The sequence below is a fragment of the Mustela erminea genome, chromosome 7 (assembly GCF_009829155.1).
Source record: "Mustela erminea isolate mMusErm1 chromosome 7, mMusErm1.Pri, whole genome shotgun sequence".
Taxonomy (NCBI): Eukaryota; Metazoa; Chordata; class Mammalia; order Carnivora; family Mustelidae; genus Mustela; species Mustela erminea.
Window position 1 is genome coordinate 11,861,000 of NC_045620.1, and position 13,575 is coordinate 11,874,574.

The 13,575-nt window shown below is 45.2% G+C and overlaps 1 protein-coding gene across 1 annotated transcript in view; it reads right to left on the reverse strand.

Annotated features, from left to right (window-relative positions):
- The window catches only part of ARFGEF2 (ADP ribosylation factor guanine nucleotide exchange factor 2), a 99,084-nt gene that overhangs the window by 37,765 nt on the left and 47,744 nt on the right, over positions 1-13,575 (reverse strand). The window contains exons 17-23 of the mRNA XM_032350408.1: positions 10,744-10,828; positions 10,470-10,641; positions 9,723-9,874; positions 8,362-8,490; positions 7,178-7,336; positions 4,285-4,432; positions 3,050-3,149 (exon numbers count right to left, since the gene is read on the reverse strand). Coding sequence (XP_032206299.1) covers positions 3,050-3,149; positions 4,285-4,432; positions 7,178-7,336; positions 8,362-8,490; positions 9,723-9,874; positions 10,470-10,641; positions 10,744-10,828 — 945 coding nt within the window. The remainder of the gene's footprint in view (positions 1-3,049; positions 3,150-4,284; positions 4,433-7,177; positions 7,337-8,361; positions 8,491-9,722; positions 9,875-10,469; positions 10,642-10,743; positions 10,829-13,575) is intronic.

The window sequence follows — 13,575 nt, forward strand, 5'->3', positions numbered from 1 at the left end:
GCTGCCCTATAAGAAATATTAAACTAAGTTCTTCAGGTTGAAATCAAAGTTAAGATAATAAGTCAAAAGTATCTGCAGAAAGAAAGAACACTGGTAAAGATGCCTGGGGAAACACGTATTTTCTGTTTGTAATTCATTTTTATCCATCTGATTTGAGGATGGCAAAAGTAATTGTCAGTAATCTGTGTTGATGGGCAGGTATGTATAAACATGTAACTTATATGGAAACAGCAGAAAGGAGAGGGCAGAGAGCGGAGCTGTACAGGAGGCAAGATGTTTCATACTACTCAAGTTAAGTGGGCGCTAACTCAAAGTCAAATGTTAAAGTTAAGATGTTATTAATCATGATCCCCAAAGCAATCAGTAAGAAAAACTCTGAAAAAACACAGTAAAAGAAACGAGGAAAATAAAATAATACACTAGAAAATTTCTTAACACCAACGAAAGCAGTGATATTGAAGGAATGGAGAAAATGACACAACACGTATTTATAAAAAAAGAAAAAGCACGGATCTAAATTCTACCCATCAACAACTGAATTATGATTAAATCTAAATAGATAAAACACTTTAATTCAAAGGAAGAGATTAGTGGATGGACTAAAATAAACATGGTCCAACCATCTGTTGTCTAGAAACTCACTTTATTATTATTATTTATTTTTTTATTTTTTAAGTAAGCTCTACACCCAACGTGGGGCTTCAACTCCTATCTCTGAGGTCAAGAGTAGCATGCTCTACCGACTAAGCCAGCCAGGTGCCCCCAGAGAGACTTGCTTTAGATTCGAAGACACAAACAGGCTGAAAATTAAGGAATAAAAAAGACACAGCTTATCAAAAAAGTAACCAAAAGAGAACTGGGTGGTTGCACCAATGTAAGATAAGAGATTGTAAAATCATTACTAGAGTCAAAGAACATTTTATAACATAAAAGGTTTAATTTGTCAAGAAAACATACACATACATATGCACCTAACAACAAAGCCCCAAAATCACAAGGCACAAGAGATAAAACTAAAAGGGAGAAATGGACAATTCAACAATGCCCAGAATCAGCAAATCTATACAGAGAGAATGAAGATTAGTGGCCGTAAGGACTGGCAGGGGAGGAAATGGGCAGTGACTGATAATAAGTACAGGTTGCTGAAAATGCCATGAAATTCAATAACGGAATAGCTTCTCAGCCTTTTGGTTAAGACCAAGTATGAAATTTGATAGTGGTGCTGACCACACAACTTTGAATATACGAAAATCCACAGAGCTGTACACACATATTTTAAAGATGTATTTATTTGAGAGAGAGAAAGTATATGCAAGAGAGCACATGTGCATGAGGGGCGGGAGGGGCAGAAGGAGAGGCAGAGGGAAGGAATCTCAAGCAGACTCCCTACGAGCGTGATCTTATGACCCTGAGATCATGACCTGAGCTGAAATAAAGAGTTGGATGCTTAACTGGCTGAGGCACCCAGGCACCTCCTGAATTGTACATTTTAAAAGAATAAGTCTTTTGGTATATGAATTACATCTCAATTTTTAAAAAATGTAATGGCACACAAAATGATGCTGGGATAATAGTATCCATGAGCTGGCTAAGGCAGAGAAACAGAAAAGAAATTAGTGTGGTTAATGGAATAAACATTTTGTACTTTTAGCCTAAACCTAACTGAAAAATGTGAGGAAAAACTCATCAAAAGTATGGTACAGACAATACCTCTGTTGGAGAGAAGCAGGGAAGCAATAGGATCAAGGTAATCAAAATACACTGATAAAGAGTTTAAAATACGAAGAGGATTGTTCTGAGAACAATACAAATGATGCCCCAATTCTATACCGCTATCATCTCAACAATGTCTATATTTATTTATTAACTTTTAAAGCTCATTTTAAAGATTTTATTTATTTATTTATTTGACAGAAAAAAAGAGAGAGAGAGATGGTAAGAGAGGGAACACAAGCAAGGGGCGTGGGAGAGGGAAAAGCAGGCTCCCCCCTGGGAGCGGGAGCCCGATGTGGGGCTCGATCCCAGGCCCCTGGGATCATGACCAGAGCCAAATGCAGATGCTTAATGACTGAGCCACCCAGGCGCCGTGACACTGCCTGTATTTACTATTGTGGGAAAGTCATTAACCACATGAGCAGCAGTGTACATGATTACTGAAGGGTACTTTTCAGGACTTTGTTCATTTTGGAAAATTCATATATATTTTTAAGGGTTTTATTTATTCATTTGACAGAGATCACAAGTAGGCAGAGAAGCAGGCAGAGAAAGAGAGGAAGGGAAGCAGACTCCATGCTGAGCAGAGAGCCCAATGTGGGGCTCGATCCCAGGACCCTGGGATCATGACCTGAGCTGAAGGCAGAGGCTTTAACCTACTGAGCCACCCAGGCGCCCTGGAAAATTCATATTTTAAATACTGGTATCTAATGAATGTCTTTCAATAAGAATACCTATATTTCTTGTGACTGTTTAGTTTAAGGAAACGGGTATCATGGAAAGGTTCTAAGGAAAAAGAAATGCAAACTATCAACGTGGCCACCTCTCACTCATACACAGGCTTTATACCTTAAACCCTTTTTGAAATTTTTTAAAGATTTTATTTATTTTTTTGACAGACAGAGATCACAAGTAGGCAGAGAGGCAGGCAGAGAGAAAGAGGAGGAAGCAGGCTCCCTACTGAGCAGAGAGCGCGATGCGGGGCTCGATCCCAGGACCCTGGGATCATGACCTGAGCCGAAGGCAGAGGCTTTAAACCACTGAGCCACGCAGGCGCCCCACCTTTTTGAAAAATTTTAAAAGGTAATTTCTACTAAGGAAACAAGGTAATCTAAAACATCAACACAAGCAAAAACACTTATTTTTAAAAAGGTCAGGAATTCAAATGAACATGAAGGTTAATAGCAGCTGTGGACCACGTGTGCCACTTCCTAGTTCGAGTGATCTAGAGCTCACAACACTTACAAGAGTCAAACAGATTAAGAATCCATTAACCACACAGAGGATCTGCCAAGCTCCTGGACAGTCCAGCTTCACCGAAGAACAAAATCATTACCTGTCTACAGCTACAACCACACTCTGCGAGCTGGTCTCACCAACTGATTCCTGGAAGCTGGCCATCTGTCTTTTATCCACTCCACCACTCACCAAATTACCTGAAACACAATGCGCAAAATCAGAATCGCTTCAGAAACAGTCCAGTATTTAGATCAAAGTATTCTGTGGCATCGGTATGCAGAGACGAGAGCCATAAGAGAATGGTTTGCAGGCACAACAAAACAAAACAAAAACACCCTCAAGTGATGACAGAATAAAATTAAACGTAGGCTTTGGCATTTGAAATACATTCTTATTCTTAAAATACGAGCTCCCTTGCTTGTACCAACCACCTCCGTTTTGTAATAGTCTTGCTCATTTTTACAGTGTCAAATGCCTACATTTAAGAGAACAAATACACAATTAAGCAGCACCAGCTTAGAGCTTCTAGAAGACGGGATGGCCGATACCTGCTCCGCGTCCCATGTGCTCTCCACGACCTCACTCCAGCCATCCCTGCACGCGCCCTAAGCAGCAGCTGCTAGTACAGTCTCCCCCGTTCACACGGTCTGAGCTCTTACCCGCCACTCTGTACTATTCCAGTCCGTGTCCCTGGGACCTAGGAGCCTGCCCTCTGCCCTGAGACAGCCTGGGTTGGAAACCTGCCCCTGCCACTTGCCGCAGTGCGATCACTTCAGCCCAGCATCACCTTCCTCATTCACAAGATGAGGCTGACAACAGTGCCAATCTCACTGTGTGACTAAGAAAATTAAATGAGTTAAAATGAGTAAACCAAGTGCTTAGAATGTGGCCAGGCACATTTGTTTGTCTTATTTGCTGTCAGAGCCCACCAACGGGAGCTTCTCGATTCCACGAGAAACCATTCCAGATAACGAACATGGAAGTGACGCTGCACCTACTTGTCAAAATCTGGAGATACACACCCCCACTCCTCTAATACTAGGTACTAAAGCAGTACCCTTCTGAAGTAAATGGATTCTCCCCCCAATATACTTAACATGCACAGAAAGAAAAGTAATGCACCCTGCTGATTTTGATAAAACAGGCATTTACTCAACAGTTTAATCACAGTTAAGAGAGCCAAAGCAGCACTTCCACGTCCACTAATAAACATACTGTCAGCGGGCACACAAGGAAGAGCTGGTTTGTGTGACAGTCCTGAGAGACAGGAAGCGTTTCAATCCGGTTAACTTGTGACTCCGCGACGGCCAGCCGTGGGGCCTGGTGTCTTACCAAGGCCAAGGCCCATGAACTCTTCTCCCGCCAGTGTGTGGCCCTTCAGGCTCCCTTCTCTTTCACGCCCAGATCCAGACAGGTAGCGCGTTTTCACCCCGGTTCCTATCAGCTGAGCGAGCTCCAGCTGGCTGATGCACTTCAAGATCTAACGAAAAGGACATCAGGCATGAAGAAGTGAGTTCCCATTTCCGGCCTGCAAACGTCACTGCAATCTTAGTCCTTCAAGAGCTCTTTGAAACACACAGCTTTTCAGGTGAGAATGAAATCTGAGGGTCTTGGGGCGGTTTTCCTAATGCTGGCGAGGCAACCCCCTGACTACAGGCCTGGAAGACAGACGTCACTATCTTTTTTTCAAACTGTTAAAGAGTAGAAGAGAAAATGGCCAAAAGAAAAGTGGGTACGATGCAGTTACGCCATATGGATGTTTAATTATGCAAATGTCATAAGCGCTCGAGAAAGAGAGAAAAGCTGTCTGACTGGAGCAGGGCATCCCCCACTGTGCTCCCCAGGAAGTCGCCATCCGCTCTACTCAGCCCCCCTTGTCCCCTCTCTATTCCACCCCTCAGACGCAAACGCTAGCCTCCCTGCTGCTCCGTTCACTTGACACGTCTTTTCCTACCCCCAAAGCCTTTATACTTGCTGTTCCTTATGCTCTTCCCCACGGCTCACTCGCCGCTTAGATTCCCAGCTCACACATGTGTCCCTGAGACCTCTCTCGACTGCCCCGAGATTGCATGCACACCCTCTCTACTACCATTCCCTGGCCACAATTCCCCACCCCCCCAGCCCTTACCACTTTTGGCCTTATGCCACATATTTGCTTGTTCTCGGCCTGAAGTACCAACAGGGCGTCAATGCTGTCTTGTTCACTGCTGAATCCCCTAGCACTTAAAATAGCTGGTGGTTATTACTCGGTTAACTGAGTGAATCAGAACATGTCCTGGAATGGGTGTGCAGTTGGAAAAATATTGTAGCTTCCGGGCCCACGGGGTGGTTCTGGAGTGGAGAAGACATACCTACACACAAGACTTTTCTCAATGGGAGTTTATCTGAAGAAACAGACATGGGTCTTGACTTCTACTGGAGGAAAAACTGGTTGCCAGAAACTTTTCGAGGGACAGCATGGAGGTCTCCAGGTAAACCCTTCCTAAGGGATTTTCATGTGAACTTCTGACTAAAGCTGGGTTTTGCCTTTCATGCTGACGTTACGACCTGATCTCAGAACATGGGAGTCCACTATACTACTGAGTACTGCTTGGTACTGAGAAAGGTACTTAATTCTAGCAGACAGAGCCGTGCCCTGATTGCTCCACATACAACGATCCTACTAAATTATTACCAGTAAACTCATATTAACTCCCTCCCTTTTCCAGAAGCTGAGGATGGCCAGCGTCTCAAGTATGTCGACAACTTGCAGCCAAGGACTTCTTGGCTCTAGCCTGATTTCTGACCATCAAATAGGTGGTAATTCATTTTAACATTTCCGGGTGCTGCTATATCCATGGCAACCAGCAGGAACCCTACTGAGATCGTGCCTCTGAGGTTAAAAAAAGTTCTATGAGGGACGCCTGGGTGGCTCAGTTGGTTAAGCAGCTGCCTTCGGCTCAGGTCATGATCCCAGCATCCTGGGATCGAGTCCCACATCGGGCTCCTTGCTCAGCAGGGAGCCTGCTTCTCCCTCTGCCTCTGCCTGCCATTCTGTCTGCCTGTGCTCGCTCTCTCCCCCCCTCTCTCTCTGATAAATAAATAAAATCTTAAAAAAAAAAAAAAAAAAGTTCTATGAGAGAAAGCAGCTATTTACTCATTCAGTACGTACTGCGACTCCTCAGAAAACAGGAAATTACTTAAAAACAAAACAAAGCAGCAGCAACAACAACAAAATGGCTCCTGGCTGGTTCAGTTGGTGGAACATGTGATTCTTGATCTTGGGGTCCTGAGTCTGAGCCCCACCCAGGGCACAGAGATAACTTAAATAACAAAAACAAAAACCAAAACCCAACCGACCATCCCTCCCTACTCCGACCCACTCCATCTCTTCTAATACGGAAAACTCCAAGGGTGGGATGGAGGAAGGAAAGGCTGGGCGAAAGGGGACAAAGGTACATGCCGCGATGAGCGGGAGGGGGAGGGCTAACACCTACCAGGTCCTCACCACCTGCCAAATGTAGTTCTGGGCCCCGGACAGGCCCTCCTTTCACCTCATGGCTACCCCACGAAGGTGCAGCCCGCATGGGACCTGTATACCACACAGGCAGGCAGAACTGCAAACCCACACTGGACCACAGCGGTCTTGACCCCAAGGGGGAGGAGGCAGCCACGTCCCCTCTAGGTACCTATGGTCCCCACCACTCTGCACACTCACCTCTACTCTTACAGTTTTTCTCTCTAAAGCAAGAAGCAATATGTGCAGACACCAGAGAAATCAGGTAATGTAATTTAAGGGAAAAAGGCAGAAAATAAATCTGCATAATTCTATCACTCGGGATTTTTAACACTTTTCCTTATCCTTTCCCGGTATGATTAGGAAAGAGATCAGGCCCCCAGGGACATTATGAGCTCCCAGGAGGAGCCCAAGGGCTTGGGGCAGTGGAAGGAAATCTGTTGCAAAAGCAAACTCGTGCTAACCGGAGCTGGTGGTGGGGGTCGGGGGCGGGGGTAGTTGTGCTCTTGTGACATGGAGCATCTGGACGCACCCACCACAGGCCAGAAGCTGACTTTCAGAGACGTGAGGTATTTGTGGATAAAGAAAAACCCAGAGTTAAAGCGAGACTTGACTCTAGTTGCAGAACTGGAACCGACCCAAGACAGAAGATGGACACTGAATGAGAGGAATGCTGGGAGTTCTCCTAACTAACAAAAGGCAATGACCAGGGTTTCAAAGGAAATGCACCTCGTGCCAGGAGTTCCCAAGGTAGTTGCCATCGGTGTGCGCCACTGTTATGAGCGTCTTTATGGTGTCGATATTTTTCTGCTTCATTTCTGTGATGCTGGAGCTGGCCGTCAGCAGGGAGAAGCGAGCAAGAGCCTGAACATAAGCATCTCGTTCCAGCTGCAACGAAACCCAACCAGGAGGGCGTGCTGAGATGCCACCCTTAGCATGCCAGCTGGCACGTCCACGCGCCTGTGTGTGCACGGGGCTCCTGATACCGTCTGTACACACAGCAAAGTGCCAGTTCTTCCGTGCTGGTGTCTACCCAACATCCCCGTGAGCCACGTGGCTGAAAGTTGGCTCTCTCCTTTGCACCTGACCTCAAACTTAAATTCCATGTTCCCTTCCCTCTGGAGGGAGTAGGAGAGGAATCTGTTGAATGTTAAGAGTGCTACATACACTCTAGTTTCTGCAACACCCCTGCAAGGTAGGCCTATTTCCTCAACTCTACAGAAGAGGGACCAAGGGAGTCTTAGGAGTTGGCTGGGCCAATGTCATGTGGCTAAAGAAGCAGCAGGGCTAGGTTTTGCAAGCCAGACTGCCTGATGTCAAAGCCTGGGAGCTTGGTACAGAAGAAAATGTCTAACTGTAAAATACACAGGAATAGAACATTCGAGTTTTTCAAAATAAATGGGTGCAAGTTCTTACTTAGGAAATAATGGGTGGGACTGACAGCCTCCTAACTGGTAAGTTTGAGAATTGTACTCAATTCTCAAAGGATTAGTTGTTTGAATTTTTTCAAGATGCAAAGGTTTACAGACATACTCATTTTGCAGTAAATTGTTTCCCCCAAAGACTTGGAAATGAAGGACATTATAATAAAAACTGATCTTAAAAGGAAAAGTAATATTCTAGCACAAGGGCAGGCTAATTAGGCAGGCAGATAGGAAGTCTGTTTTGTGGAATGTAATCAAGTGGCTTAGACCCCACCTACCCGCTGAGGAGGGTTACAATCCAAATCTCCAGTTTCCCCCTAATGAGCCTGTTGTCAGCATAAATCCGTGGGCTTCTTCTCAGCAGGCATGAGTAGGTAGTTTGCTGAGACTTTCAGGCTAATTGGAAGTGTCTGATAGTTTCTGAGTTTTGCCAAATCTGAAAGAACACAGCCCACCAGGCTCTCTGGAGCCTTGCTAACTTCCACCCACCTGCATTCCAAAGATGCAGGCAATCCGGATTGCGCATCGGATGCCCTCCAAACACAGGGAGGCCACCTCCGTATCGTCACAGTTCTGCAGTCCGATGCTGTAGGCTGCCAACAGCGGCGTCCACACCAGCTGAAAGGAAGTGAGGGTTCCATCATGTCTAGGGTTTCAGCATGGAGAAAGCACTCAGAGGCGACGCTGTTCGTTATGAACACAGCCAGCATGCCAAGTTCATTGCTATTTTGATTTCAATCTATGCTGTTCACAATATAAAATGATTCCTCAACTGTTGTCAAAGGTATCACTACAGATACACTCCTCACTACACGTATGGTTCAAAAGGAAGGAAGAGAAATACGTGGGGAGTGTGCCACCACCACGTCTACGTGCATTCGTGGCAGACATCACTCATCAACAGGCTAGTCCGCTCCCTGCGAAGTCTACTCAGGGCAGAAGAATGGTTCTTGCACAGTGTATCGGGCAGGCAGTGCCCATTAGGCTGGCAGAGGGAATAAAACCTACACACATCGGGGTGTCGTACGTAGCAGAGCAGCTCCCTCGCTGTGATCTATTGAAAGTCAGCCCTCGACACAAGGGTTTGAAAATAAATAAATAAATAAATAAAATAAAAATAAAAATTAAAGAAATAAAATATTAAGACAAAAAAAATAAACCTACACACAACTCATACTCTATAGTTTTTTGAAAAGCTCCTAATTCAAATTATTTAGACTTTACTTTTCCTCCAATTTTCCTGTGAATGCCCTGGAAATAAAAGGTTCACAAGAATCTAGAAGTGTTCAACTAATAGGATATTGACAACTACTACAAAAATACCTTAGAGAAAAATTATGCGTTATGTCTACAAGGCACGTATCTGTTCTAGACTTTAAAAAAGGAGACACTTCAGGATATTGTCTTTTTACCTCCAACTAGTTTCATCTGGTAAACTCACCCGGAGGCCACAAAGGTGAGAGGTCAAAATGAAACTATCTGTTTACCCTGAATGACTCTTCATTCATTCAGTAGCCCCCAGCAGCCCCGACAACAACCCTGTGCTTGTCCCCATTTTACAGATGAGGAACACAGAGAGGTTGAGTAAGCTGACCAAGGTCACAGAGCTCCAAGGTGGCAAAGGCAGGATGCAAACCAGCCATTCTGACTGTGGGGCCCATGCTGGCACACGCCCCACGCCATCAAAGGGCTTCTGGGAAGGACTCGCTTAAGTTACTGTCCAGACAGAAGCACCCAGACCTGACCTCTCCTCTCCTCCACCTCTTCGCCATACAGAGTCACTGGTTGGCTTCTAGCCGGCCCCCTCCAGAGTCAGGCCGAGCCAGGTCCTGGCTTCTCAGGATACTCACTTTGAACATCGGGCGGACATGGTCCAAGTGAGTGGCGCTGGTGAACGGGGCCTTGGCGTGGCTCACGGCCTCCATTAGCGCTTTGGCCGTTCTGGCCATCTGCTCCATCTCCAGGTTGTACAGCAGCCGTCTCTGTTTTTCACTAGCTACGCCTACAGAGAAATGAGAATCTAATAGCAGCCGCTGATACCTACTGAGTGCTCGCTGTGGGCTAGGCATGGTTTTAAAAGATTTACAATGGTTAAGTCACAAATCTTCCTGAGCCCCTCCATGAGTGTGTTCCCAACAGTACCCTTTTACTGACAGGGGAAATGAGGCACAGACAGGCTCAGCTCTCTGACCAGGGACACACACCCAGTAAGGAGTGGAGGTGGGACTGACCCCAGCCAGTGTGGCTCTGTAGCCTGTGCTCTCGGTCTCTGCGCTCTGCTGAAGCCTAGAGTGTCACAGGCCTTCCCCTATAGAATTCTCGAAGTTAGCACCATCACCACTGGCGTTAAAGCAGTTTTAAGGAACACTGAGTGGGATAATTTAGCTCTCAGATTACTCATTTTAAATACCTTCTTGTAGCTAATCACAAATCTAGCAAGAAGATGGTTATGAGAAAATCAACATAATCACCCTGATTTAAACACATTAACTATTCAGATATCCAGATATGCAAATTAATCATCAGGAGACTTAATCATGCAATCTGATACACTTAAATATTAGGATTAATAGGAATAATTTGTCAGTAGACCTTACTCTGCTTAGCAGATTTGGTTGCGATCGTATGCTCCTTTGTTTCTTTCATGGCAATTTTCTTGCCTTCTATTTCTTCGTAGATGCTCGAGAGATACTCTTCCGGGAGATCTTTACTATCGTTGATACCCCGATTCATTTTAATGTATTGTTCTTTTGTCATTTTATTTTTTACCTGAAATTTAAAAAAATTAAAAACCATTCAGAAAACATCCAATGGCCCAAATAAAACTCCTCATTTAGCTACTACATCGTATCAATCATTAAAATACTTTACCTGAGGGCTGTGCAAGTCGGTGGTTAGCATGATAATTGAGTACGCTAGGACATATGCAGTGTCAGCGCTAGCAAACAGGGTTTGCCTGGAAGAGAAGGTTCCAGATGTAAGAACATGCGCTGAGAAGACGCTAGTGGAGACACGCTGCACTGTAAACAGGCCGACTGTTCCACATGTTGCCAAACTAGTCAAGAGTGTTCATGCTTTTAGCACCACTGAAGAGTAACTAATGTCCTTAAGTGTAGAAAAAGCTAATTAAGAAATCGTGTCAGGTTTTAGGTTTCTTTAAACAAAGCAGTTTTAAGTCAAGTTTTAATTTTTTTTTAAGGTTTTATTTATTTGACAGAGATCACAAGTAGGCAGAGAGGCAGGCGGGGGGGGGGGGGCGGGGGAAGCAGGTTCCCTGCTGAGCAGAGAGCCCAACGAGGGGCTTGATCCCAAGACCCCGGGACCATGACCTGAGCTGAAGGCAGAGGCTTTAACCCACTGAGCCACCCAGGTGCCCCTTAAGTCAAGTTTTATTTTTATTATTATTTTTTTAAAAGATTTTATTTATTTATTTGACAGAGATCACAAGTAGGCAGAGAGAGAGAGAGGGGAGGAGGCAGGCTTCCCGATGAGCAGAAAGCCTGATGCGGGGCTTGATCTCAGGACTCTGGGATCATGACCTGAGCCGAAGGCAGAGGCTTTAACCCACTGAGCCACCCAGGTACCCCTTAAGTTTGTTTTTTTTTTTTTTAAAGATTTTATTTATTTATTTGACACAGAGAGATCACAAGTAGGCAGAGAGGCAGGCAGAGAGAGAGAGGAGGAAGCAGGCTCCCTGCTGAGCAGAGAGCCCGATGCGGGACTTGATCCCAGGACCCTGAGATCATGACCCGAGCTGAAGGCAGCAGCTTAACCCACTGAGCCACCCAGGCGCCCCTTAAGTCAAGTTTTTAAAGAAGATTCTCAAGGTACAGCCAGAACCCTGGGTTACAGTGTGGCAAGCAAGGCACCTGGAGACAAAATGCAGAGACCCTCACTCTGACCATGACGGTGAGGCCCCCGGACAGTCTGCACCCTCGTGCTTCACCTGCCTCACCCTGGTCCTATTCCTGAGAGCATCTACTTTGTGCTGGGCCCTGGGGAGAAAGAGGATGAAAACTGTTGTTCACGGCACCTGGCCGGCTCAGTCAGTAGAGCGTGAGATTCTTGATCCTGCACTTTATAGGTTCAAGCCCCATGCTGGGAGCAGGTATTACTTAAAAAAAAAACAAAAAACAGAGAGAGAGAGAAAACTGCTGTTCAGTTATTCATTATTTACAGCTTACACTACCCATTGCAATACTGAACAGCAGAAATTTGAAAAAAAATATTTATGTTGTTCTATATAATATGCTGGTGAAAAGTCTGACTTTTTTTGCCTTGGGCAGGAAAAGATAAAAATGTGTGGCTATACAGCCTCGAAATACATGGATCTAAAGCTACAAAAACTGGTCTGTCCAAACCATCCCAGGAAGGAAAGGGAGAAACTCTGAAGAACGTAATAAAAGGTCTGAATTCGAACATGAAACAATCTAACATGTTTAGCCATTAAGAGAAACAGAGCAAGGTCCCCAGAACTTCTCCTCTGCCTTCACAGCACATTCTAACGTCTACTGGGTCAGTGACCAGTGCTGCCCCGATGACCATGCATCTAATGGGAACAGCTCGCTATGCACCTGGAGGAGCAGAACCAATTAATATGAAAACCAAGTTGACCGGGCAGGCAAACTGTTATTAAAAATTTCCACATCGGGGCACCTGGGTGGCTCAGAGGGTTAAGCCTCTGCCTTTGGCTCAAGTCATGATCTCAGGGTCCTGGGATCAAGCCCCACATCGGCTCTCTGCTCAGTGGGGAGCCTCTTTCCCTCACCCCCTGTCTGCCTCTCTGCCTACCTGTAATCTCTGTCAAATAAATTAATAAAATCTTTAAAAAAAAAAAATTCTTCATCATGTTCGCAGTACACTCAGACACTCTTCACTTCATGCCCAGGGAAAAGAGTGTGAGCTTTTGAGACAGACAATTCAACCCTGCTCTGCTACTTAACCAGCTGATTTACTCTGGTGGGTTGCTCAATCTCCCAGAGCCTCAGTTTCCTCTCCAAAAAAATGGACACACTACTCCCAGCTTACCATTAATTAAATGAAATGTATATAAAACCCATGGCATGGCTGACATACAGGAAATATGTTTTTTGTTTTTTGTTTGAGGATTTATTTCGTTTAGACAGAGAGAGCATGTGCATCACACGCATCGGGGAGGAGGGCCAAAAGGAGAAATAGTCTTAAGCAGACTTCCCACTGAGTACAGAGCCTGACACGTGGCTTGATCACATGAACCTGAGACCATAACCTGTGTTGAAACCAAGAGTCAGATGCTCAATTTACTGTGCCATTCAGGTGCCCCAGGGGATGTCTAATAAAGGTTAGTTCTCTTTTTAATTTCCACTTCCTACAAAATCATGGGATGCCTGGGTGGTTCAGCAGGTTAGGCATCTGCCTTCAGCTCAGGTCATGATCCCGGGGTTCTGGGATCGAGTCCTGCACTGGACTCCCTGCTTAGCAGGGAGCCTGCTTCTCCTTCTGCCTGCTGCTGCCTTGCTTGTGCTCGCTCACTCTCAATCTCTGACAAATAAATAAAATATTAAACAAACAAACAAAAAAACACGACGTACCCACCAAAAGAGGCCCTAAGATGAAATCATGCACTTAGGCGGGTTTTATTAGTCATGTAGCCATTTCTGGAACCTGTTCATCAGTATCTAACCAAAGAAAAACCCAAATCCTTGAGATCTACCCCATATGTTA